Below are 27,521 nucleotides of genomic sequence, written 5' to 3' on the forward strand. Positions count from 1 at the left end.
AGATAAACATATTGTTTCCAAGTCAGAGCTTGCAGGTGGAGCGATAGGCATGCATCATAGTGTTGAAAAACCTTTTTTCTAATGAGTTTTACATTCCTAATGTACTGGCATGCATCAGTAAAGAGAGGAGCAAGGTTTTAAAATTGCAGTTATATATCGGTATGCACCTTACTTCAAATTTTAAAATTGCAGTAATAGATGGGCACACACCTCACAAAGGAAAAAATCAAATTCTTCAAAACAGAATTGCTGTTGCAGTTAAATGGTGTGCACTTATGTGAAATTTCTACACATTAAAAAAATCATATGTCAATGGTGGGATGCATGCCATTGAGTTGTGGAGCAGAAAACAGAGTTTTAAGTGTTTAAAATCATGTGAATAGTGATCAGGGTCATGTTTTAGTGTATGCAAACATAAAGTCCAGTCAATGGAAAAAACAATATCAGTCATAATTGCACATTCAAAAGAAAATTTGATCACTTATCTACAAACAACAATGTTTTAAGAAGCTCTATATTTGTACTAGGGTCTGGTGTGAATATCAGCAGAAAGAAGGGAATTCAGATTCAGCGTATCATTAGAATGTCAAAGTTTCAGCTTTTCTTTAGAGACTACACCATAGTTAGAAAAAAAAGAAAAATGAAAAGAAAAAAAAGCTTCATTAGAATTGTCATTCAGAGCCAACAATCATATTTGCTTAGCCATCATTATTTTTGAGAAGATGATCATATTTTGGAATCTACCTCTCTTCCATGTATATATGCTAAGTTGCAGGGTTCGCCGGGTTCAGGGCCTGGTACTGGTCTAGTTCATTTTGGGGTTCGGGTCCTAGTCCGGTTCGCCTTTGGCTTCGGCTAGGCTTTGTACCCAGGCAAGCTGGTTCGTCCAGGGCAAACCCAAACACCTGGGTGCCCAAATTTAAATTTTTTTTTGCAAAATTATATAAAATTTATAGCAACGAGTTCAGTCTTGCAGATTTGTGTGATTGTTTTGCAACTTATCATGCAGGTTTAAGACTTAAAATTATTAACAACAACAACAGACAATTGATAGATTTGTTCAATTTTTTTTTGTCTGAAGTAAGATAAAACAAAGTAGCAAACAATTGAGTTCTGACCTCTTACATTGTTTACCTTATACAATGTACTAGAGCAATACTCAATCACAACAGCAAAATATCCATTCATTTGCTCATTTTGATTTACAATCCTCTTCTTATGAAAAGCAACAAAAATATTTTGTTTCTTGAGCTCACTTTCTTGACTGCTCATTCTTCTTCTTCTTCATCATCTTCAATGGCATTAGTCGTTTCCGTGAAAGAATTTTTCTGTTATTCTGGACTGCTATTGCAAGAAGAAGAAGAGTCCATTAGATGATTTAAACTTAGTATAAAGTTCCAATTGTTGCAAGTTGAATTTTGAAACAATGATACTTGAACTTGATATTATCATTTTAATATTTTGATGTTGAACTTGAAGTATATGATGCTATGACGGTATGAACTATGATCATGATGCTATGATTACTATTTTATGGTGTTTTTGTTGTGTATATGATATTATGTTGCATTCTAATCTTAATTTATTCTTATAGGCTATATATATATATATACATATACATGTATATATACATGCATGTATACACACACACACACACACACGTGTGTGTGTGTGTGTAATATGTTTTTGTACTAACGAACCCAAAACCCATTTCAAATTTTTTCTGTCCCAGAGAAACGGTTCTTCGAACCCAAACTTGAACCCGAACCCAAACTTGAACCCGAACCAGAATTGGCAACTTAGTATATATGGAATGCATGATTTTAGACTGTATACATGTGGCAGTTTTGAAATGATCTAGCAAAAGGAACATAAAAAATGAGTTATGCATTGAAAAGAAAATGTAATAATTTACTGCTAAATATGGTTTTTTCATTCTTATTGAATCATCAATGAATTATTTCGCAGGATTTTATGTTTCATTAGCTATTGTTTTCAATAATGTTTACTTTTGGAAAGTTGGAAATAAAATATCGGAAGTCATTAAATCTTTCTATCCTTAGTGATGAGCCTAACAGTGTGATTCAAAAGTCAGCTCTAAAATGCCTAGAGCTGAATCCAAAAATATCTATCAAAGAGTATTTATGAGTCAGCCTTCATTACTAATGTACGTTTAAAGCATTCAGCATTTATGATTGATTTTTCTCTAATTTCTTAGTAACGTTCATTTCATGATTGTTTTTCATCTGGATATTTTGGCAGTGAAGCTGGAGAGTTGTATGCAAAAAGATTGGCTAATTTTGTAAACAAGAGGCTAAAATCTGAGCGCACTGCTTCAGTAATTTCTTACCATATTTTGTTTTCACCAATATTTAGTAGTCATAGACATGGTCCGCTTATTCATAATTGGTCTTTAAGTTACAAATTCTTATATTTCATGCTACTTATAAAAATTATACTAGTATTGAGTACCTTTTACTTCATATTTCTGATAGTGATTGGCATCACACATGGATTAACCACTTGATTAACATAAATTTGCAGTATATTTTTTTTCAGAATTATGTACAATAGAAAATGGAACCACAATTTATCTTTAAGCACTCTTTATTCTACTCTTGAAAGATGCAGATAGACTCCCATCATGTGATGTATTTGCATGAAGAATAAGACATTGTACGATTGTTTTTATCACTTAGCTTGTTTCTTCTATCACATTATAGACTATATGCAAAAATCAAATGGAGATCTTTAATTTAGAGTACCTATAGGATGAACATTTTATGTACTCTAAATTAAAGATCTCCATTTGATTTTTGCATATAGTCTATAATGTGATAGAAGAAACAAGCTAAGTGATAAAAACAATTGTACAATGTCTTATTCTTCATGCAAAATTTGAAACTGAACAAAATGGTAGAATTCTTCTTACAAAAGGTATAGATGCTTAGCGGGACCAATTTCATAGAGATTTTAGGAACATGATTTATTTCTATAAAGATTGAAAGATTCTATTGAAATGTTTCATTATGGGGAAGAAGGTTGTGGGGATGTTAATAGGGGTTGAAAGAGGGATTTTGCAAGAGCTCAATTTACAAACTAGTAACCAAATTACAGAATTCTATTTCAGTACCAGCACTATGAACAAATCTAAAGAACAAGTACCAAACAATAAGAGATCCATGAATATTGTTTTGAAAAATCTCTTGTTTTCTATTAATTTGTAGCAGGCAGGATCAATTTTTGAATATTTACTGCAGTTAAATGATCTCATTTTTTAGCTATCAACTATTCGGAAACTAGTTGATGATGATGATAAAGTAGCTTTATTCTTATGCTTCTTGCCATCATCCAGTGATTCTTTTGTTAGATCACTACATCTCATTGCAAAGACTCAAGAAGATATCAACATTTCTCGTGCAAATAGAGTGGAGATGAGATCAGGTGGAGGCATCAACTTTAGATGCCATAGAGAGCATTCAATGCGTGGATTAAGGGCAAAGTCAAGAACAGCACTAGCAGTTCTTCATGAGAATGCTTCAAAGGTGGGAATATGTCGAAGGGACCAAAATGGAAATGTATTCAATCTAGCAAGCTTGGACATTTTAAGAGAAAGCCTTTTAAGGCTATGGCAAAGTAGTGGAAATTCATGCCAGCTAATGTTATCAAATTGTATATAAATATTATAAGCAAGTTGTGATTAACATCAAAGTGTGACTTCATGGACAACCAACTTCATAACATGGCTGACTATTTTAATAGCTACTTGCTATTGATTTAATATGTTATTAAGAAGCAACTCATTATAATGAATGTGCGATCATACAAGTCATCTGGCCAACTCATTTAGATTAGTTACCACTTTTTGTAAAACAAATCAACAATTGTTAAAGGCCAATTTATTCAAGAAGGTGTGATTAATAGTTAAAAGGTGCGATTTCCTTATTGATGGGTGACTTCATAATACATGTTTTTAAAGGCAGTGATTAAGATAAAGGTTTGTTGTTTATTCTTTTGAAGAGGTGGGTTTCATATAAAGAGAAAGATATGTCTCTCCAATCTGAACGGGAATGTCTATTAGAATTAAAGATTAGAAATGGAGTTTGAAAGTGGGTGTGGAGTGTGTGAATGAGAAGAAGAGAAACTATGTGTTGTGTTGTAAAAACACGTGTTGGCATTATTATTTGTCATTGATGTCATTGATTGTTAGACCATTCTGTCATTGAAACCACCACAAAATAAGCACGATGAAAAATCTATTTAGTAAGAAAGCAAATGCATGGGAATCTATCTGTTAGGTTTCGTGAAATTTGAATCCCAAAAAACCCAGTTATCTTCTGCAAGAATACCTGTCACACAATAAGAGAAAATTGAACAGCAAAGAGAATTGAAGACAATTAACAATAATTGAATGTATTGCTTTGAAATTGCTTGATTACAAATAAGGATATGACATCCTTATAAAGACATCTCTAAAGACAGAAACCCTAAATGGTGGAGTCTACAAGATAGACTGAGAGTTAAAATAGAATGCATGGAACAGTCATGTATGCACAAAAAGCACAATAGGCTAATTAATGCATGATACTCTCCGAATTCTAAACATAGTTTGCTTTTCCTAGTTTGCATTATGCATGGAGATAAATATTAATTAATTATTCGAAATTAATTAATTAACTAAATAATAAATTATTTAGTGAATTAATGCAATTAAGTGAATAATTAATATATAAATTATTTATTCCAACACCCCCCCTGAATGCACAATTGGGAGAGGCAAAGATATAGGAAAAAAGCATTGCTAAGATGAATGCATGATGGGTCTCGACCTAAAGCCTGATGAGGTACCCATGAACAAACATGCAAGTTTCTTAGAAATAGAGCAAAGGAGAAAACCCTGAATGGGAACAAAACTTTTCTCCAAAAGAGAAACAAAAAGACAAGCATGAAGCAATGTGAAGCATGAAGAAGCTGCAAACACTATCGTAGAAAGACTGATATGATGCTGAAAAAAGAACCTTCGAAAATAGGAATGCTAGAGTGTCGATATGGTAAGTGTTCCATCTCACCGACAATGCATGGGTAAATGGCTGCGATGTATCTCATAGTACATAGGAATAAATACATAAGTGATCCATCTCACAGACAATGCATGGGTAAATGGCCCTACATCTCCTAGTACATAGGAACAAGTACTGAATACAAAGAACACTCCAACGCGAAACCAAGGAAGCATTAGCAATAACAGTAGAAAACCCCTCATAATGCTGACGAGGGAGTTTAAGGCAGGGACATTGAATCTGAATGCTATTCTCCATGATGCTAAAAAAAATAGAGATGTGTGCCAAAAAGATGGAGCTCCGATCACAGGAGGACAAAATAGGGCCAGGAAGTCACTCATTACTTCGGTAAGAAGAGTTAGTGAGCTGGAAAGCTATTTGCGAAAAATGACCCGAGATCTAGATAGAGCGCTGAATCACCTTTCCGACGATATCTCGTTTGCGAAAAACGGAGTCCGGATGCACAAGATATGCCCCGGAGAGTGCAAATTGCAACTACTTCAACTGGCAAAAAAACTTGCAAAATGAAAAAATCAGAAAAATATACCTCCATATCTGGATCGGGCTCAGAAAGAGCTTTCCAACGGTATATGGTTTGCCAAAAAACGCCTTCGTATGCTCAAGTTAGAGCGAAAAAACCAACCCCCTATAGAAAAGGACTTGGAAAAAAAAATAAAAAAATCTACCCCCCTTGGTGAAGGAGTGGTGGCTCCTGGGCAGAGCTGCTTGGCGGAGCGGTGCATGGGCGAAGCGTAGTGGTGATAATACGGTGATTGAAGCTATTGATTGGAGAATGATACAAAAATTTGTGCAACATATTGGTGAGATTCTTTGATCCTGTGAACACAGGTATAAAGCTTGATTCTTCAATTTGTGCTTTCAGATTGTATCTTCAAACATTCTTCAGAACATTATTATGTCTAAAATCTCAAGAAATTCAGATTGTTAAATATTTGGTAAAGAATATCTCTGGAGGTTTTTAAAGACAAATACTTTTCAGATTAGTCCTCAGTTTCAACGTTCACTATATTTATCAAACAGATAGAGATTTAACTTTTCATCTTAATCTATTTTCTATCTGCCATACTTTCAGAAATTGGTTGGAGTTACAGTTTATTAGAATATTCGGAGATATTTTTGGTATTTCCGATTGACAAAGAATTTAGGTTACAGAGATAAGGGTTGCAGAAAATTCTGATAATTGTTGTATTGAACTATTTTTGAAAAATTTCTTTATACTTTGTATAAGGAAATGTTTGTATATTTCTTATGCTGCAAAGGTGCTGAGTTGATGCTCCGATTGTGAAGTTAGGGTGTTGAAAGATTTGGTGCTCTTAAGTTAGTGGTTTGGTGACTCCTTAGAGTTGGTGCCCTTAAAGATTGTAATTGACTTTAATTGTGATGCTAGATTAGGACAGTAGATCCTAGCAGCGTTACCCATTGTGGTTTTTCCCATATTGGGTTTTGTTGTGACCATTTCACACATCGCCCCATTAAAATGGGGACCCCCTCTTTTTTACTCGGTTTTGCTTGTTCTTCTCTCTGCCTTTAGGATTTTGAGTAAGTGAGTGAGTCGTTTGGACTAGGGTTAAGCCTTAGGAGTTTCCTGTTGATATTTTCAAGCCTCAGTCCAGTCAAGTTTTGAAGGATTATTAAGCCTCCTCCCGAGGGTTGCAATTTTGGAATAGGATGAGTCTGTCAGGAAGTCAGGTATGTCTGTCTAGGTCCAGTCAGGATTTTGAGGGCAAGTTCAAATTTTACCTAAGTGTTGATGGAATTGTGCAATTTTGTCTAGGTGAATTTTGACCAAAATTTTGGAAGGTTTGATAATTAATCCCTGGCCTTGGAAATAACCTAATTATGCCTTGTGAAGTGACTGAAAGCCTAAATTTTGGATACTTTGGCCTTTAGAGGTGAAATCGCTCCTGTCCCTCACTTAGGGACTAGGGCGAAATTGATATTTTATGCATCTTGGTTATTGACTTGTTTTATTTTTTTTGTGCAGGGTCGCCAGGAGATGCAATCGAACGTGAATTGAAGGTTTTGAAGATTTTTGAGACTCAAAAATGGCAAGTTTTTAAGGTTTAAGGTCAAATCGCTCCTGTCCCTCACCCAGGGACCAGGGCGAAATGGCTTACTTAGGGCATTTTGGGCCTTAGTTGATCAAATTAAAGCATCAAGGACGCAATAAGAGATGAAATCAACATGATGGAGCACTCGGACTTGGTCATTGGCAATGAAAAGTTGAGTTTTTGACCTTAAGGACAAAAATCGCTCCTGTCCCTCACTGAAGGACCGGAGCTTGAACTCCAAGTTTGCCTTATCCTTGCAAGATTTAAATGATTTCGCGATTTGAGAAGGCCAAGGAAAGTGCGTTTTGCTCGTTGAATACAATTTGAATGGACCACGAAGGAGGAAATCTACCCAAAAGACAAGTTCGCTCCTGTCCCTCTCCCAGGGACCAGGGCGATTTTCAAATGAAGCTCCTGTCCCTCTCCCAGGGACCAGAGCGATTTTCTCAAAGGACAAGTTTTGGGCAAAGGAAAAGCGAGTTTTAAGTTTGGGATAAATGAAGGAAGGCTTGATCGCCCCATTGAAGATAATTTTGAAGATTGCAAAGCCCAAGTGAAACCTATTTTGCCCAAGGCGCTCCTGTCCCTCTCCCAGGGACCAGGGCGAAAAATGTATTATCAAGACTTCCCTTCCAAGTTTGGTTGAGTCCAAGTCAAGACATGAAGTCAAAATGATGTTTGGAATGCTTTAAGGGAAAACAAAGTTGCAAAGACCGCAAGACTGGATGAGTAATGGCCAAGGCGCTCCTGTCCCTCACTAAGGGACCAAAGCGAAATAGTCAAGTATGCCTAAATTTTAAATGCCTCTTTCGTTTCAAACGTTCAAGATGGAGTAAGAAACAATGTTTTACGCCTTGAAGAGAATTTGATGTTGATATGATTAAGATTTTGTGCCATAAATGCAAAATCGCTCTTGTCCCTCACTGGAGGACCAGGGCGATTTCTATAAAAACAATCATTCCTTTCCAAAACCACGCCAAGGCAAGGTCATGTAAGGTCCAAAATGTCTTTAGGAAGACGATGAACAAAGAGTTAACGTCAAAAGTCGATAATTTTGAGCTCAAGTGTAAAATTTGCTCCTGTCCTTCAGTCAAGGACCAGGGCGAATATCCTTAGAAGAACTCATTTGGCATTAAAGAAACGAGTTTGGCGTGCATAAAGCAAACAAGGAAGATCATCAATTGCCCTCACAACTCGATTTGGCAATTTGGAAAGTGAAGACCAAAGGTAAGAAGTAAAGTTCGCTCCTGTCCCTCACCAAGGGACCAAGGCGAAAATCTCCAGAATATCAAGTTTGCTTTGCAAAGGACGAGTTAAACATGTGTAGAACAAACAAGGATGATCATTCCTTACCTCGCAAGTTGATTTGATGATTTAAAAGACAAGGGCCAAGGTTAAAAGGGTGAATTCGCTCCTGTCCTTCAGTCAAGGACCAAGGCAAAAATGGTTTAAAAAGCATTCATTCCAAAGATGGAATAGATTAAACTCAAAATGCCAAGCGAGAACCCCATTTTGGACGTAAAGGATGAAGTTTCAAACGTAAAAAATGAAAGAGGGAGGACCAAAATGAATGGGCGCTCCTGTGCCTCTCTCAGGGACCAGAGCGATATTGATAGATGTCCCAAATTCCTCCCATGCTTAAGCGCCAATATCTTCGAATTACATTAAAATGCTAATTTCGATAAAACTTTGAAATATTTAATTAAATTGGCATTTAAAAATAGCGCATAAGGCATTTAATAATTAATTTAGCCTTTTAAAAAATCGAAATTGTTAATTACAAAGGCATTTAAATTAATTAATTATTAAATTAAATAAAAAGGGAGAGCGCTTGGGGTTTCATTTTTATATTTTTATAAAAGTCGGCCTCCTTTTTATTTAATTTTTGTTTATTTTTTTTGCCTTATTTCCAAAAGTCGGCCTATGGGAGAGTGTAATGGTGAGCGCCTATATATGGAGGTATGTTGAGCATGTTTAACCCATCATTCAATCATTGTTTAAATGCGATTTGGAGAAGCAATAGAGGGAGCGAATTTTGATCCAAGGAGAGGAGCGAATTTTGTTGGAGGTGGAGCGAGTTTCCCTCAAGACGTTGAAGACCCCAAAGGTGGTGAAGTTAATAAAGAAGGCGCATTTTGCTAAGAAGACTTCGATCCACATTTTGCCTAGCGAACTTCCTTAATTTTGCATCACTTTTTAGAGTTAGTTCTCAAAGAAAGGTATGGCAAGATCTCCCTTGTCCCAATTTTGAATTTTGAATCGTCCTAGCCTCAATTTCGATTTTGAATCTTGAATTCCAAATTGCATCGTTATATTAGGAAATGATAATTCAAAGATTTATCATGAAGTTTCCTAAAATTCAAACTTTAATTTTTAATCTATATTTCTACATTGCAAAATCTACTACTCATTATGAAATGTTGTGTAGGTGTCACGATGGCGACCCCAAAGGCAGGAGCATCCACCAGTCGTCCAGCCCTCATGAAGGAAGATCAAAAGAATGAAGAATTGGAGACCAAGATCGTGTCGAAGTGGAGCAACATTGGAGATACCAACTTGGGAAACTTCAGTGTGAAGAAGTTTCGAGAGGTCCCTTACATTGGCAAGCCATCACCTGTCGCCAGGAGAATAATTGAAAGTGGCATTATCAAGGCGGCCGACTTTCCTCCAGCAATCCAGTGCCATGAGTTGATGATTGAGTGTGCTCGCCATTATGATCCACAATCAAGATCGATCGTGTCCAAGGAAGGAAACACTTTGGCTTATCTTTCAGAGGAGGCTATAAGTGAGGCTTTCCATCTTCCGGAGCACAGAGATATGATTTATAAAAGTTTAGAAGGAGCCAGATCCATGTACGAAGATGATCCAGATACTTGCTTGAGCATCATCAACAAGAGTTGGTTACTCAAGAGTCGTCCTCGCCTGAGCAAGATTCCAAACACACCACATAGGATTGACTTCCAGGAGGAGTACAGAGATTTGATAACACTACTCAACCGAGTCACAGGGGCTCCTCAAGCCTTCTATTTTGAGAAGTGGATGTTCTACTTCATCCAAGTGATAGTTCAAGGAAAAGGAACAATTCATTGGGCTAGAATGATTAGTCATTGCTTGGACGTACAGTTAAGAAGACTGAAGGCTACCAAGTCTTTCCACATGAGTTCATACATCATATATGCCTTGATCAGGAGTTTTGAATATGTAGGACTACCTCACAGAGGAGTGATCGGAAGAGGGCTCGGGGAAGTCAGAGTTTATGATTCCTATGTTCATTTGCATCATCCACCAGGAAGTGACTACAAGTTAGTCAATGATACCTTCACGATGAACATCACCACGACATTGCAAGGCGGGATTCACAATCGGCTATCTCAGGACGCACAAGAGCTTGTAAAGAGGTATGGTGCTTGGTTCATCCAATTTCAGAAGTTTACATATATTAGAGTTCATGGATGTCCTTCACCTCCCTACATGTTGCCGAGATATCCGACGGACAGAATAGTGTTACTTGAGGTGACTAGACAGTTGGCAGCCTATGCGAAGGCATTCAGACACAGGCATGGAAATGGAGTTCCTGTGCCTATCATACTAGGGAATTCAGTTGAGGTATGTCCTAATGCTCTAGCCATGGATGATGCAGAGAAAGAGTTAGCTTTATATTCATTTTCATTCTTTGCCTTGAGAGAGAGTTTTGATCCTTACGGGTATATAGAAGAGACAGTCGGTAGAAAGTACAAGCATGAGTTTCAGGTAGAGGACTTTTTGATGAATCTCTCAGATGATTTTGAAGTAAAAAGAAAGATGCATTCCAGATTGCCTTTAGATTTCATCAGGAAATGCAAAATTTACAGAGTGGCCGACCAAGCTCAGGACGGTGGCAGACATCTCCAATCATCTTATGACCGAGAAAGCAAAGCAGTAAGGATAGATTGGAATGAACCTGAGATTTTGGATTTAGATGCTTTGATGGCTCCAGTTTTGTCTTGTACTCGCAGATGGGTTGATGTGCAACATCAAAAGTTGAGAGAGCAGGGCATATCTATGACTTTTACTTTGGAGGAAAGACTAGAAGAAGGAGGAGCAAGTGTAAGTGAAGGTAATCCTCATCCCAGAAGTACGAGCGAAGGCAATCTTCGAAGCGCAAGTGAAGGCAATCCCCATCCTAGAGGCTCAAAGAGAAAAGAAAGACCTGAGAAAAGAGAATCCTCCAAGAAGAAGCAAGAGGCCAATCAAGACTGTTCATCCGACACATCTTCTCGACAAGAGAAGAGGACACTTGAAATGGAGGAATCTATGGAATCAATGGTACAGAATGATAAGCATGAAGAAGGACAGGCACCTCAACGGTCATCAAGTCGATCTCTCCAAGTTAATGAGTTACATGAAGACAAGGATGGTGACGAAGTGACATCTCCTCTCCGAGTAGAAGAAACATTGCCTAAGGAGATACAAGTTAGGGAGACGAGATCTGCCATTCCAGATTGGTTGAAGGAGAGACTAACAAGGGTAATTGTGATCGAGGACGAAGATAATGTGATTGATTTAGAAAGCCTTGTTGGAAATTCTTAGGAAGTGACAGAAAGGAAGAAAGCCACTAGGATGTCCAAGATGATCAGAGATGAAACAGGATCCAGGAAATTGCAGATAGCTACACTAGTAGTGGACAAGTATGAAGGTGAAATCCTTGCAGAGGAATATGATGTAGAAACATTTGAGCTTGGTCCACTCACAGCTGAGCAGACACTGGATGAGGCCATTGATTCATTTGAGGCACTTAAGGACAAGCTTAAGGAAGAAATGGAAAAGAATAGAAAGCTTGAGAGAGAGGTCGGTTCTTGGAGAGGCTACTTTAGCCATCTCAATCAGCCTTTGAGGTGTCAGGATCTAGCAGTATCTCCTGTATAGGCACTTCCCCTTGAATCAGTTGGTGAGGTTGAAAGAGTCAGGAGTTTGGTCCAGCTTATGAGCTCTTGGATTGACAAATCCCATACAGTTGCTATTGAATTTGCAACAAGGATGATGCAGACCATTCACCGAGCTATCCAGGTTCTTGAGATCATCCACAACCTAATGATAACAGTAGCTGCCTTTGCTCATACTAAGGATGTTATCATTCCTGTCCTGCAAGTAATCAGACAAACATCAAGGAAGATCCTAGCACAAGAAAAGATAATGGATGGAGGATCTCATAGTTTACTCCAATGGTCAACTTTACTTCAGATGAAGGAAGTTCTTTTTGAGGACATCAGTAGCAAATGCAATCAAGTTGAAGAGATTATCCATCCGATCCAGGACAAGGTGTTTGAAGTATTATGTACTATTCTTGGCAGGAGGATCGAAGTTGAGATAGATGTGGATTTGCAAGAATTAGAAGAAAGAGTCAAGGTCATCTTTTGCAAAGATGAGAATGTTATTACAGATGACCAGCGGGATCAGATGTTTGCTACCATGCTCCTGATTGAGAAAATTAACGAACTTGAACCTGGATGGGACACTGCTCTTCTCAAGGCTTTCGATCAGGTCATCCACTTGGAGGAACGAATGAGGAATCTTCCCGAGATTCCAATTGCTGAGATCGAAGGAATCGTGTCCAGATTCATTGCATATGCTAAAAAGGAGCATTGGAAAGGAAATAAGGTTCTAGAAGAAAGGTTGTTATAGATGATGTGGCACCTTAATTGTCATTGGTCTATGTCTCCTAGATTTTTGTGCCAAATTTAATATTTGGCTATGCATTTAATATTGTTCAATAAAAGGGGGGCTATTTGTAATAAACCCTAATTAGGGTTTAGGTGTCATAATCTTGGCCATTGATCTTCTTTTTGATCTGGACCGTTCATTGTAATTGAGGATGCTATATATACCCTCACTCCTTTTCATTTTGATATAATAAGAGAAATTAGAAATAGAGAGATTAGAGGATTTGCAGTTAGAGTTTAGAGCTTTTGAGAAGCAAGTTATTTTGTAGCAAGATTGAGCTTTGAAGAAGGAATTTCAAGCAATTGTTGTTTATGATGGCTTTGAGATCAATAAAATATTGAAGTTATGGTGTTTTATTGCAATTCTTGTGGTTATCTTCATGGTTGTTTACTTTCTTGAATCATTCTCAGTCAAAGTAGTATTTAAGTTTGAAGGACTAAGTGTTGGGCTTGATCTTTGGTGAGATTCACATTCCAAACCACTAGCTTCTTACTAATTGTAAGGACGCCTTGTGTGGTTGACTGGAAATATTTGGATTGCATAAACCTTCATTCATTATTGAGTCATTGATATGTACCTTCATGGTAGTGCCTATGATTCTTGATGATTTGAAAAATCATTATTCACCTTAGAAGATCGCATCAGTTTCAGTAAAGTTGTAATTTCTTGGCGATACTGAAGTTGGTAGAATCTTGCCAAGTCTAGCCTACATTGGGTCATTCTTAGGATTAGTTTAGAATTTATCCCTTGCAAACCTTATCCTTTTGATTTTTTTTTTTGGAATTCATTAGTATTAGGAAATCTTGTTCCTACAATTCGGATACGTAAGGCCCCTTGATGAAACAACAATCACAACGACCACTGGTGCTTATCCACACGTAGAGACCCTACATAAAAGAACATTGGAGTCACCCTGATTGATCCTTTTTTGCGACATCTTCAGCAATCAGAGGCTTTATTCAAGAGAGGATAAGGTACCCTTGGGTATTTTATTCTGTGTATGATTGTGTACAAAATACACGTCAACAGGTTTCCACGTCAAATCTTGTGCAGTTGTTCCATTTTTTTATTGTTTTGCTTTACTATTTCAGTTTCAGTTTAAAAGCTATTTTACAAAAAAAAATTATTGGATAAAGTTTTTGAGATTAAATTACTATTGATTCACCCTCCCTCTCAGTAGTAAATCTATGTTCTACAACACGCTCCATTGCAAATGGGGACCCCACTTTTCGCTTGTTAGGTTACTCGTTTTGCTTAGCTTGGCAATAATTTTGATCTTTTAGAATTTGGGAGGAGTTAGTAATGTCTTGTCAGTCTGGAACAACCATTGATCAATCCATGAATTCACTTGACAAAGCATGGAGTTTGAAAAGTTGTCAAAGTTGTCAAGAGGAGTTTTCAAACATGAAGTTGAGAGGTGTAAGAAAATGTTAAGGAATGATGAAGAGTTACAGACTCTTATGCTTGAATTTTGAATTGAAATCTTTGCATAAACCATTCATGAGTTCTTTCACAGGCCTAATCTCCTCTTGGAAATCCTTACGCAAACCACCCATGAGTTCTTGCACAAACGGAATTTCCACTTGCATTTGGGTGTTGAGTTCTTGCACACTCCAAATCTCCACTATGCCTTTGGGTCTTAAGTTCCTACACAAGTGAAATCTCCATCAAATATCGGGTGTCTAGTTCCTACACAAGTGAAAATTCCGCTAAGCATAGGGTCCCTTAGTCATGAACACTTCAAATTTCTGGCCAACATTGCATAGTTTGTTTTTGCACATCATGGATCTCCATCAAGGATTTACGCTCTTGAGTTCTTTCACAATCCAATTTTCCACTAAGTGTAGGGTTTTTTGGTTCTTGCACTAGCCAAATGTCTGTCCTACATTGTGTGTGTTGTTCTTTTGTAGTGCATTCACACTTGAATTTTCCGCCAAGGAGGGGGCTACTTTGTTCTTGAACATTTCAGATCTTCGCTTGGAAAAAGTTCTTTACTCCAAAATTCCGATTCAAAGCCCCTTAATGTGAATTTCTTGTGCAAAACAAATGAACAACTCAGAATTTTGAACCAAAAAGAAGAAAATTCAGTTCCATAATGCCTAAACATTCCTAAATAAGGGGTGGGTGAAGGGATGAGTTAAGAGTGAAATGAAAATTTCTGTTCTTGACCACCTGAAAATTCTGAAATCAGTATGAAATTCTGTTCTTGACCACCTGAAAATTCCGAAATCAGTATGAAGTTCTGTGCCTATCACCCAAAATCTCCGAAATCAAGTGAAGAGTGCAGTTTCATCTAGGAAATGGTGTGTAGTGCATTCACACTTGAAATTTCTGCCAAGAAGGGGGGGGGGTAATTTGCTCTTGAACATTTCAGATTTTCGATTGGAGAAAGTTCTTCACTCCAAAAATTCGATTCAAAGCCCCTTAATGTGAATTTCCTGTGCAAAACAAATGAACAACTCAGAATTTTGAACCAAAAAGAAGAAAGTTCAGTTCCAAACTGCCTAAAAATTCCAAAATAAGGGGTGCATGAAGGGATAAGTTAAGAGTGAAAAGAAAAGTTCTGTTCTTGACCACCTGAAAATTCTGAAATCAATATGAACTTCTGTTCTCAACCACCTGAAAATTCTGAAATCAGTATGAAGTTTTGTTCCTAACCACCCAAAATCTCCGAATTCAAGTGAAGAGTGCAGTTCCTCATGACCTACAATGCATGACAGAGTGCAAATCCCACCACAAAATGCAGATTAAGGGCAAAGGATTTGCATAGAATGCATGAATACAAGTTAAATCTGCTTGGGAATATGTCAGCGCTCACCTTGCATTTATAGGCATTCAAGTCAAAGGTGAAAGCATGAGGATGGCCGACCTAGCAAGGAGACAAGAAAATCCTTATAAAAACGTGTGAAAACAAGGTGAAATAAAATGAAATGTGAAAGACAGAGTGAGAAGGCCGACTTGGATTTTAAGAAAAAGCATAAGGTCCCTCTACAATGTAAACGCCAAGAGAGTGAGGAGGCCGACCTGAGACATGAGGTAATTTGCAATTGAAAAACAATGAAAATTTACAAGCCTAGCTTACCCTCCCCTTGGACAAGTGTGAAGTGTTGTACGAAAGGTATATAAAGGAAGGCTTACAAACTCACTTTGTAAAGCAATCAGATCGTGGAAGATGAAAGGCAAATCAGAAGAACAAGGTGTGAATCCACAACACATAAGGCAAATTCCAGAGAAAGAGGCAAGTGGGAACCAGAAATCAAATTCAAAGTCAAGTGTTAAACAAAAAAGAGAGCGAATTTTCTCAAGGAATAAATCAGAAGTAGCAGAGAGGAAGGTGAATTCAAAGGCAGATAGGAGCGATTTTCCAGGCAGATTTCAAACCAAGCAATACATTCCCAAGCGAATAAGGAGCAGAAAAGTGGAAATTCCATGCAAGAAAATCAGATTCAAACAAGCAGATCAGAGTGAATTTACAAGCAGATCATAGGTAATTCAACAGAAACAAAGGCAAATTCAAGAAGAGATCAGTGTGAGTTTGAGAGGGAGATCAGGTTTAGGAATCAAGAATAAGGATAAATTGATGTTATAAAGACAAATTGAAGCTGAATGGTGAAAGAGAACTAAGTCATTCAAGTTCAGATGTGAGCATTCTCCTTCACCATTTGCAAGAAATTTCCAGATTTGGAACGTCATTTGAAACATCTCCTAGCCATCCTTGTCCTCTATTGTATTTGAAACGTTTTGAGCTGAGTCGGCCACTCTTGGTGCAAAATTGAAAAAAGAACAATGGCGGAAATCAGGGGATGACTAACATTTTTGCTAAGTGCAAGATTTCTCCTTAAGAATGTTTGGCGGATTGGAGAGGTGATACAACAATTTCTTTTGCAACACTCAGCAAGTTTTTAACAATAATTTACAACATTTCCCTCAATTTTGTAACATCTTGCAACTAATTTCAATTTTGTCTCTTTGGCAAAGTTAAAGGCTCAAACAACATTTTATACCAACATTTTGGATATTGAAAGTATTTTTGCAACAACCTGAACTCAATCACCTCTCTTTTGCGTATAATTTATCAAACAAATCTGATAGCATTTTTGTCTGGTTTGAGGTGGGGACAACATTTTCGATGAGTGCAAGATTTTCCTTCAAAGCACAATGGCAGGCTCAAGGAGTAATTCATCATTGTCAATGCAAGTGTAAATTGTTGCAACTCATTTCAACAATTCCCTTATATTTTTACTTCCCTCACAAACCATACATGTTTACATTGGTTGGTGGATTTGAAAGGGCTAGCAACATTCTTGTTTGTCACCTTTTGTCATGCAAATTGAAAAGAGGGGAAATCATTAGTGGAGATAGAGGGGTTTGTTAACGCATGATAGCTTCGGTAAGATAAATGATTGAATGAGAGATAAAATGAAGTCTCTCATTCAATCATTTATCATATCAAAAACTATGATAAAACCTTCAAGCAATTAATTCCTCTTTGATAGCCATTCTACATTTGCATATAAACAACCTATTGATAATCATACTATGTATTTTAGTTATGTTCATCAATCTATTAAATCTTGTATTTAGATATATATCGATTAACATTGATAATCATACTATGTATTTAGTTAAAACGTCGATTAATATATATCGGGTTGCAAATAATATATCGGGCTGCATATATTATCGGGTTGCATATAATATGTCGGACTGCATATATTATCGGGTTGCATATGATATGTCGGGTGACAATATAACGAAGATCACTGATAGTTATCGGTGTGTTAGTCTACACCGATAGTTATCGGTTGTTAAGGCTAACACACCGATAACTATCGGCTGTTAGCATTAAGCCAACACTGATAGACATCGGTTGTAATACTACTCCCACCGATTGGCATTAATGTTGAACTTGCATTTGTTTAGTGTAAACAAAGAGGCACGATCAAGTAATGTCTTGATCAGTCATGACCGATCAAGGCATTGCTTGACCGTGCCCCATTTGTTACATACTTATATTGAGTGGCATTTGTGAGATAGGACAGAAAATATTAAATGATCCTCTCACCTGCCACAAACAAGAAGATAGTCAGATATATACATTAAGGAAATAATAAAATTAGTTAATAGAATATAACTTGCATATTGAATGTAAATTGAACATCATTTACAGTGTTATCTACAATTCTTTGTTTTTACATCATTTTTCTCTCATCTCCCAATGGCAGACTTAGCATGTGACTTTACAATTGCACTCTTCAAGGATTGGGGTATAACAACATTTTTATGAAGATCACATCAAGCATGGGCAGATTGGAGAGGGTCAACAACATTTTATTGAAATTGCAACCTTAATGCGAAATTTGAAGAGGAAATGCAGGTGTGGATTTGAGGGGATTATCTGCATAAATTCATACATGCCTAAGGGGGGTTAATCCCTTAGTTGAATTTCCAGCCTGCTTTCCCATCCTAGGTCCTACATAATGTAGACTTGAAATTTAAGACCCTAAGCATTGTGCTTGCAGTTCTTGACGAGACTACAAGCAAACTTACCATTCCTTTCACCATTTGTAACATTCGACAAGTTTTGCAACACCTTGACAATTTTGACAAGATACATCTTTGAGCAACTTTTGCAATTTTGACAATATTTGTAAGAGAAGGGGTCTCCATTTGCAATGGGGTGATGTGTGAAAAGGTCATAACAAGTATTGGTACCAATCTTCCATACTAGTACACACACAAATATATATATATATATATATATGGCTGCATCTATATCATACACACACACACACGTATGTATTATAATAATGATGCAACAATTTATATAATATATCTATATAGTTCATGATATGCATGAACCAATATACATATTATCATCTCTCTAACCCTTTGGTTTTGTAGTCTGCCTGAGTTTTTGAGTAAAAAACTAGGGTTTCCTTGCAAGTTTCTCGAATATGGTTGGATTTGCAACTGTGGTGAGCTTGTGAGCTTCTTGATCAAACATATCATCCTAGCACTCGGTTTTGCAGTCTATATAACACTTCTATTTTGTGTTATCCTTTAACTCCAGATGTTGAAGGAGTAGAGAGTTTGAAATAGGTAGTGAATCTACTTTTGAGTTCTTTTCTCTTGGAATAGATTCAATAAAGAAGGCATCAAGCCAAGGATAGGGTATACCTAGTACTTGATTTTTCAAACACTGCATAACCCATATGACCAAACCTCTAAACTCTCACCGGGTCTAGGTCCAAATTCACACCACTCACATTTCTATATTAAAGATAAAATGATAAATAAATGTTGGTACATATATATCATATAATATCATAGTTACCAAGAGACCGATACTAGTATTGGTAAGGGAGATTGGTACCAGTACAAGTAGGGCTATTTTTCAATGTAGGAGATGAGGGTGCTTGGAGGCACCATTTTTTTTTTAAATAATTTAATAAATTCATCAACTTGCATTGAAAGGCTTCCCACACCTATAGAAGGAGACCATGTGATGGCAAGGAAAATAAAATGCTCAGGAAAAAAATGATATGCATCACACATCGAAATAAAAGTTGGTCTTTTTTTGCATCAAAACAACAATCGACCTTTTATAGTGTTTTAGCAAAAAAAGTTGTCTTTTCTTCTTTTTCCAATGAGAGACATCTCGTTTTCCATGGGAAAGGGGAGGAGATGTTGGGATTCTTTTCACCAAGTTTCTTCCATTTGGGTGCGTCTCCAATGATTGTTTTTATTTGGTACCAAAGATATGTCCTAGTCATGAGATGCATCCCAAGGGATCGAAGATGCGTCTTCGGGTAACTTTATATATATGTATAATGAAGCTTGTATAGGAGGAGAACCTTGAATTTGTAAGGCTGGTGAAAATTCAAACCCTACAAACTAACTTGAATATATACAAGTATATATGTGTGTGTGTGATAGTCATTATGTATGTTGCTCTAATTTGTTGGTAAGCGAAAGGATACAAATATAGGCATAATACATTGTCATGCCACATTTAATCGTTGAATTATCATATTATCATCTATTGAAATAGATTATATAATTCCTTTACCTTGTTGTCTAAAAGTATGCACAGTTTCATGAATAGAAATTAGGTTTCTTGAATTAAACCCTAAATACAAATGGTTTTAGAATATGCACAATTTATTAAATATATAACCCAAAAAATGGCAATGGGGCTGAGAATAATATCCTAGATATAGACGGTTTAAGAATATACATGGTATAATGAATATATCGACTTGAATTTAGATGGGGGTTTCGTGAATGAAACCAACAACACATACAGTTTCTTGAAACTATATATAGTGAGGGTTTCATATTTGAAACAGTATTTGAAGAAAAGGAAATAGAGAAATCATTTGTATAACGATGGGAGAAAGATATGATAACTAGAATAGCAAAAATTCAATTGAAGGTATGATTAAATCATATGGTCAAAAGATTGAAAAGATGGAGTACCCAAAGAAGTCACATAATCAAACCAATACATTGAGTGCAAATTAAAAGGATACATGACAGATTGACATTACCTCTAACGTCCATGTGAATGCCTTGGATTTGTTGGAGAGGATTTCATAGGCATTTGGAATGATGGAGATTGCATTGGTAGTGACAAAAGCATGATAAAAAATGATTAGGGTAAAAAGTGTGTTTGGGAATAGGGAAAAATAGACAATCTTATTAGAATAATACTTTAGTATATATTTTTATTAATGGTCAATAATGTATTTTTTGTAAATATTTAGGTAAGATCGTGTTTCTGATCTTTCTACAGTTTCTTTTTAGAAACTTGCTCATTGTAATTCTTTATAAGCTTTTAGCTTCTGTAAATAATATTCATTCAAGTTTTTTTACCAATTACTTTTCGTAATATGGTATTAGAGCCTCGAATGAAATTTTTTAGATTTTGAAAAATAATTTTTTTTTCTTCCTGCGTGTGACCTGCAATCTATGCATCGAGGGTTCTTTGTCTTGCAACCCGTGTTTTCTTCGCGCGACTTCCCGTGATCGTCCTATTCTTGTGTCCGATGTGTTTTTCCGTGTCTTGTTACTCTCTGCAGGCGGGTGTTTTCTGTGATTTTTGTTTTCTATCTAACGACAGCGTCTGCAAGTTCATTTTTAGATGGTTTTTTGTGCAAATCTTTGTGCATTTTTTTATAAAATCATGACGCGATATCGCGGATTCTGTTTCCTTGTGTGACGATGTCGATGTGTGCGACCACCCTTCGTCTGCCTGCAACCCACGACAGATTTTTTCCTTTCTGCACGCAACGTGATTTCGTTAGCGGCTCTTACAAAACCCCCACACGACCTGGTTCATATTCGTGATTTGCACAATATTTCGTGCCCTCCTCTTTCCGTGACGTGCGTGTTCGGATTGGTCTGTGTGACCTACTAGATGTTTTTTCTACAATATGCAGTTTTTGCCTAAGGTTTCTGCATTTTCGGCTAGGGTTTAACTCTTTGTTTCAAGTCGGAAATTTTTTTCAATCACAGATTCGATGTGGTTTTTTCAAGCCCTCAACTGGGTTGTCATTAGATTTTTCTGGGAGCATCGTTTTCCATGCCTCAATTTTTGAGCCATCGGATTTGCATTTTGATTTCAGATTTCTTGTAGGTTTTTTGAGAGCTCTTCTGGGTCTTCATCGGATTTTTCTGGGCCAGTCGGATATTTTTCTCGAAATTCATGTTAGTCGTACTTCAAATTTTTCGAAGTCTGTATCTGATTCTGCCTTTATTTCAGACTCACTCCTTTCACATTTTCTCGTTTTTCATGCATTAGGAAACATGCATAATGGCGTCATTGACCAACTTGATGTTAGAAGGCAGTCAGCGATTTAACGACAAAAATTATAACACCTGGAAGTAGCGCATGCTGACAATCTTCGAAAATCGCTGCCTAGATGATCTAGTTTTGGGTAAAGAATATCGTCCTTCTGCATCCGGAGCCGATCAGGACAAGTTTGATGATCGAAATCAGGAAACTGTCATGCTTCTCAAACTCTCTGTCACAGATGACTAGTTACCTCAGATTCCTTCTGACAAGTCAACCTCAAAAATTTGGAAGCATTTGAAGGAGTTGCATGAGACATTCGACAAAAGCTGACCGTTCTTTTTGAAGAACGAGTTGTGTTCCATCATGATGGATGAACACATGTCCTTACAGGAGCATCTCACGAAGATTAAGGACATTCGAGATCAGCTCGAAGCCATTGGTCGGAAAATGGAGGAAGAGGATATGGTAGTCATAACCTTGAAGAGTCTAGCAAAATCCTACGAGCACTTCATAGAGACTCTCAACATTACGTCTACGAATCTTGATCTAAAATTTCCAAAGTTGTGCACCAAACTTCTGCAACAGGATTGTTGTAAACAACAGTTTGGTAGCGGTGCTACTTCATCCTCTTTTAAACAAGTATTTGCAGCCAAATCCTTTCACAAGGATAAAGACAAATCTCAGTCCTCCCAGTCATCTGAGTAGAAGGGCTCTAATTAGTCACAGGAAGGTTTGAAGAAGAAGAAGGTTCAGTGCAACTATTGTCACAAATATGGTCATATGATCAAGGATTGTCGCAATCGCATAGCTTCCGAACAACGAAAGCAGGGGGGTCTTAGCCTAAAGCCAATGTCGCTGAGCACACAGAGCAGAAAGAGTGCCCTTTATGCCTTCATGGCTAAAAACCTGCAAACCACGTGAAATCTTCTGCTTGGTATATTGATTCTGGTGCTTCTCGGCATTTCACTCACAGGCGTGATTGGTTTACAAAATTCTCTCCTTATACTGATTTAGTCATATTTGGAGGAGATGAGGAGTATACAGTTGTCGACAAGGGCAACATTAAGATACAGTCTGGTGGGAGGAATCTCATATTCCTCAATGTATACTACGTTCCTGGCATGGAACTAAACCTTCTTAGATTATGTGGCATTTTCCTCAGCTTGATGTTTATGCGACATTTTCCTCAGCTTGATGTCATCTTCAGTGCACATAAGTGTTTGATTGTTGATCATGTGACACGCACTATTGTTGTTGTTGGTATTGAGGATCATGGTCTTTATCGACTTGTGGATGCAAGTGATTGTCTTGAGCATGCCTTCGCAACAAAATCCTCTTCTATCACCCGTCTATGGCATCAACGATATGATCACCTAAATATTCATTATCTTGCTCAGCTTGTTCGAGAAGATTTAGTACATGGGCTACCTAAAATTCAAATTCAGAATCAACGAGTTTGTGAAGCTTGTCAGGCTGGGAAGCAACACAAGACATCCTTCAAGGATGGTGACTCATGGCGAGCATCTAAGGTACTACAGTTGGCCCACGTTGATGTTTGTGGTCCAATGAATACTCCTTCTGTTACTGGGTGCAGGTATTTCTTATTTTTTGTTGATGATTACAGTCGTAAAATGTGGGTGTACTTTCTTAGACAGAAATCAGATGTGTTTCCTGTATACCAGAAATTTAAGGCCTTGGTAGAGAAAGAATCTGGTTGTTCTATTATTACTCTTAGGTCTGACAATGGGAGGGATATTTGTTCTACTGCTTTCTCCACTTTCTGTGATACACATGGCATAAAACATTAGCTAACCACACCATACATCCCTCAGCAGAACGACATTGTAGAACGTCGCAACCGCACCATTACAGAAATGGCTAGGTCTATGTTGGAACACATAAATGTTCCTAAGAAGTACTGGGCAAATCAATGTTTATTGCAGTCTATCTCCTTAATAGGTCTCCCACTCATGCTGTTAAGGGGAAGACTCTTGAGGAAGCATGGACTGGTCGCAAACCCAGGATCAGCCATTTGAAAGTTTTTGGCTCTCTTGCATATGTTTGGATTCCAGATGCTAAGTGCTCCAAGTTGTATTCCAAGAGTCAAAAGCTTATGTTTACAAGGTACAGTGACAGCTATAAGGCTTACCGAGTGATTGATGTAGACACTGATCGTCTCATTTTTCAGTCGTGATGCTGTCTTTGACAAAGATCGAGGACCATTTCAACTTTCCTCGTTTGAGCAGAATTTTCAGGATCAACCTTTGAAGGCTTCTGATTTGGGTGTCTGTCTTCCATTTGGTTCACCTGATGGGAGGGATGAAGCAGATTCTGGCTTTGTTGGTGCACTACCTAAATTTCCTCTAGATAATGCTAATCTTCCACTTGTACCAATTCCACCTCCTGTCCCACCTCCACTTCCAATTTTTCCACCTGCTTCTGATGTTGGCACTTCTACTCTCCGGCCTAAGTGGTGGGCTAAGACCATCGGTGATCTTCGTCCTGATGAGCTCATTGAGGGTAGATCTTCCTAAAATAAGGGCAACCAGCAAAATACAATTAACTTTTCTCTCATGGCCAACATTCATAGTATTAATGAGCCTCAGACATTTGCAGAGGCAAAAGGGATTCCAGAGTGGGAACGGGCAATGGATGCAGAATACCAGAGTCTTTTGAAGAACAACACCTGGGTTCTCTCTGATCTTCCTCAAGGGAAGAAACCCATTAGCTACAAATGGGTCTATAAGGTCAAGTATCATGCAGATGGTACCTGTTGTCATTTTATGACACCCTTGGTCCATCAGTGAGAACCGATTAGAGATATGATCCATGAACCAGAACTGGCCCAGTTGATCAAGGAGAAAAGCAATGGAATTATGAAGTGTGAAGTGTTGTCTTGTCAGGAGGACGTTCCTAAGTCCTCAACTCCGGATCCCCGAAGTTCACAGGTTGCTAAGTCTTCTCTTTCTCTTCCCCGGAACTTTGGAACCTCGAGGTTTCAAAGTTCCTTTCCTTAGTCTCCTTTTCTCTTCCCCGAAACTCCGGAACCCCGAGGTTCCGAAGTTCCTTTCCTTAGTCTCCTCTTCTCTTCCTCGGAACTCCGAAACCTCGAGGTTCTGAAGTTCCTTCATTAGCTTCCTCTTCTCTTCCCTGGAACTTCGGAACCCCGAGGTCCCGAAGTCCCAAGACAAAGTCTTCCCAGCTTCATTCTGGCTTGCAACCCTTCCAAATGGCATGATCAACACTCAAAGCTCTTAATGCTCCAACAACTCTTGCAAGCGGTTTTCTATATAAGGCTGTTATGCCTCATTGTAAAGGGTTCTCTCCCTGCTGATTCGAGCTATTCTATGCTCTTTCACTTCTCTTGAAGCCTTGTATTTATCTTGCATTTCTGTAACTGTAAGTTTGGCCATTGGCCTTATAATGAATTGAAATTATCATTGTTGCCTTACTTCAACTTATGTATGTTGCGTATGTGTTCTTACCTTCATTGTAAGTGTATGTTGTGGCTTTCTTTCACATATATACTATATTAACCTGTTTCTGCATGTGACTTGTGGAAACCTTCTCCCCTCTTGACATTCAGCAAGTCCTAACCTCCATACGTGCGTTAAGGTCATTCATGCAACGGAAGTTTGTGCATGTCTTGGGTATTTCAGTTGATTCTTTGTGCCATTTCGGGTGGGGAGAGAAACATCTCTTATCTTGGTGCATCACCTCCTTTCATTTTTAGCATTTCTCTCCTCCCTTTTCCTTTGAAAGCTGTTAGGATAGGTTTAGAAGTAAGATTTGGAGTGCTGAGTTGGTTCAACAGCTGCACTTGGATTGAGAAGAAAGTTGACTTTCTCTGGAGATTCAATGCCCTTGTGCAAGGTCCCACACTTTGGGGTTGTTTCCATGTTTTACAAGGTTGTTGAGTTGATATCTCCGCAAGTGTGCAAGGTCCCACACTTTGGGGTTGTTTCCATGTTTTACAAGGTTGTTGAGTTGATATCTCCGCAAGTGTGCAAGGTTTTGTGATAATAGTTTTTTGGCACGCCCGGTGGGACAAACTTTCGATTTACATGCTAAGGATTCAGTGTTGTTCTTAGTGTCTCAGCCTTTAGAGGCAGTCATCTTCAAGCACTTGGCATCTCTGCTCACAAGTCCAGTCTCTTGTTCATGACTTGTTGCTGATGCCCAGAATTCATACAAGGGCGTCTTCTAGAGGTAGCTTCCGATTTGTAGAACTCTCATCTTCAGGTTCTAGAAGGCGAAGAGGTAGACCTTCATTGTCACCAATCAGGGGTGTCAAGGTCGTAAACACTCCATCTCCCAGGTTTCGTTCTACCCCTCCATTTACAAGACCATCACATGGCCAAAAATCAAGTTTTTGTTACCTTCAATGGGGGGAGTCCTTTTATTTTGACCCAATGGAATGATATACCAATGGCTGCGTTAAAGAGTATACCATACTTCACTAGTGAAACAAGTATTACTCCCATTGAGCATATTCAAGACATTGCGAACATCTACTCCATCCATAATGTCACTTAGGATGTTGCTGTCAAATTCTTAGCCACATCTTTGAAAGGAAAAGCTTTGCAGTCGCCTAGAGGGTTGCCGTCTAGCTACATTCACAATTGGAATGAATTAGGGGAGAAGTTGTGCAACCATTTCGAAGACAAAAGTGATCACCTATCACTTGTGGAGCAGTTGACTACAATTAAGAGGGCACCTCATGAGTTCATGGGAGATTTCAATTTCAGATTCCAAAAGACATTGAATAGAATTCTTACTCTAGTGAAGCCATCTCCAAATCATGCCTTCTTGTATTATCTGAGAGCTCTCAACAACGATATAGCTGTCATGATACAATCAATGGGTGGAACCTCTCTACCGAATGCATATGACATAGCCATAAGGGCAGAAAATTGTTTGATACAGGCTGGGAAGATTGCTCCAAGGCCTCCAATGCCTCTCTTCCCAGAAGCTCCTACTCCCACCTTGACTCCTATCCCCATGGCGCCTGTAGGTCAACCATCCACATCCTCCACATCCTCTAATGAGCTCCATGAAGTCAAGACTCTATTGCAAAGCTTTGGCAATGAGTTGGTGATACTAAAGAGGCAACAAGCCCAACATAACAGACCTTATCAAGCACAAAATCAGAACTATCAACAGACTAGGCCACCCTTTCAAGGGTAAAACCAATGGAGCAATGCTAGGCCTTTGAATAGTGTGAACCCCATAGCTGCAAGTAACTCAAATTCAATAGTTCCAATGCAAAACAACCTCGCCCAAGAGCAAGATTGGTGTCAACCATGCAATCAGCCATACAACCAAGGTGCATGCCAAAATGGAGAGTTTGTTCAAGCCTTAGTAGTGCAAAATGAACCAACCACCTATGGCAAGCAATATGACCCAAATCAACCTAGTGTTGGCACTCAGGCTCTCTTACAAGGAGATTCTACTTTTGTCAGCTGGAAGCAAAATTCTATGGAATGAACCAAACAAATGGTGAGTCTATGCTACAATATACGGGATCGAAGAAGAGAGCCATGGAAGCTGCCTCACCTTCAACATCAAGCCAAGCTCCAACGCCCAATGTAGCTATCCAGGATACAAGCCAAAATACCATGCAAGGGAGCAAGAGGCAGGAGGAGGCCCAAGTGATCCAAAGAGAAAAGGTAGACCTTGTAGCCTCAAAGGGCCTCTAAATTCAGCTAGTGGTCCTTTCAATATAGTGGATCAGATGAAGAAGGCCAACCTTAATGTCACTATGTGGGAGGCCCTTTCCATCCCATTTCAAAGGGATTTGCTCAAGGAGGCATTGAAGGACATCAACCAGTTAGGTGATGAGGCAGCAGTTAGCAGGAAGGCAGTTTCCACCAGTTTGGTACAACCCAA

The 27,521-nt window shown here is 38.1% G+C and overlaps 1 protein-coding gene across 7 annotated transcripts in view; it reads left to right on the forward strand.

Annotated features, from left to right (window-relative positions):
* Positions 1 to 27,521, forward strand: part of LOC131033051 (6-phosphofructo-2-kinase/fructose-2,6-bisphosphatase) — a 211,362-nt gene that overhangs the window by 128,188 nt on the left and 55,653 nt on the right. For all 7 annotated transcript variants that reach the window (XR_009103553.2, XM_057964168.2, XM_057964170.2 and 4 more), the window contains one exon: positions 2,263 to 2,338. Coding sequence is in view for 6 of the 7 variants with exons in the window: in XM_057964168.2 (XP_057820151.2) it covers positions 2,263 to 2,338 (76 nt within the window). In the remaining variant the exon portion in view is untranslated. The remainder of the gene's footprint in view (positions 1 to 2,262; positions 2,339 to 27,521) is intronic.

This window comes from Cryptomeria japonica, chromosome 7, assembly GCF_030272615.1.
Source record: "Cryptomeria japonica chromosome 7, Sugi_1.0, whole genome shotgun sequence".
NCBI classification, from domain to species: Eukaryota; Viridiplantae; Streptophyta; class Pinopsida; order Cupressales; family Cupressaceae; genus Cryptomeria; species Cryptomeria japonica.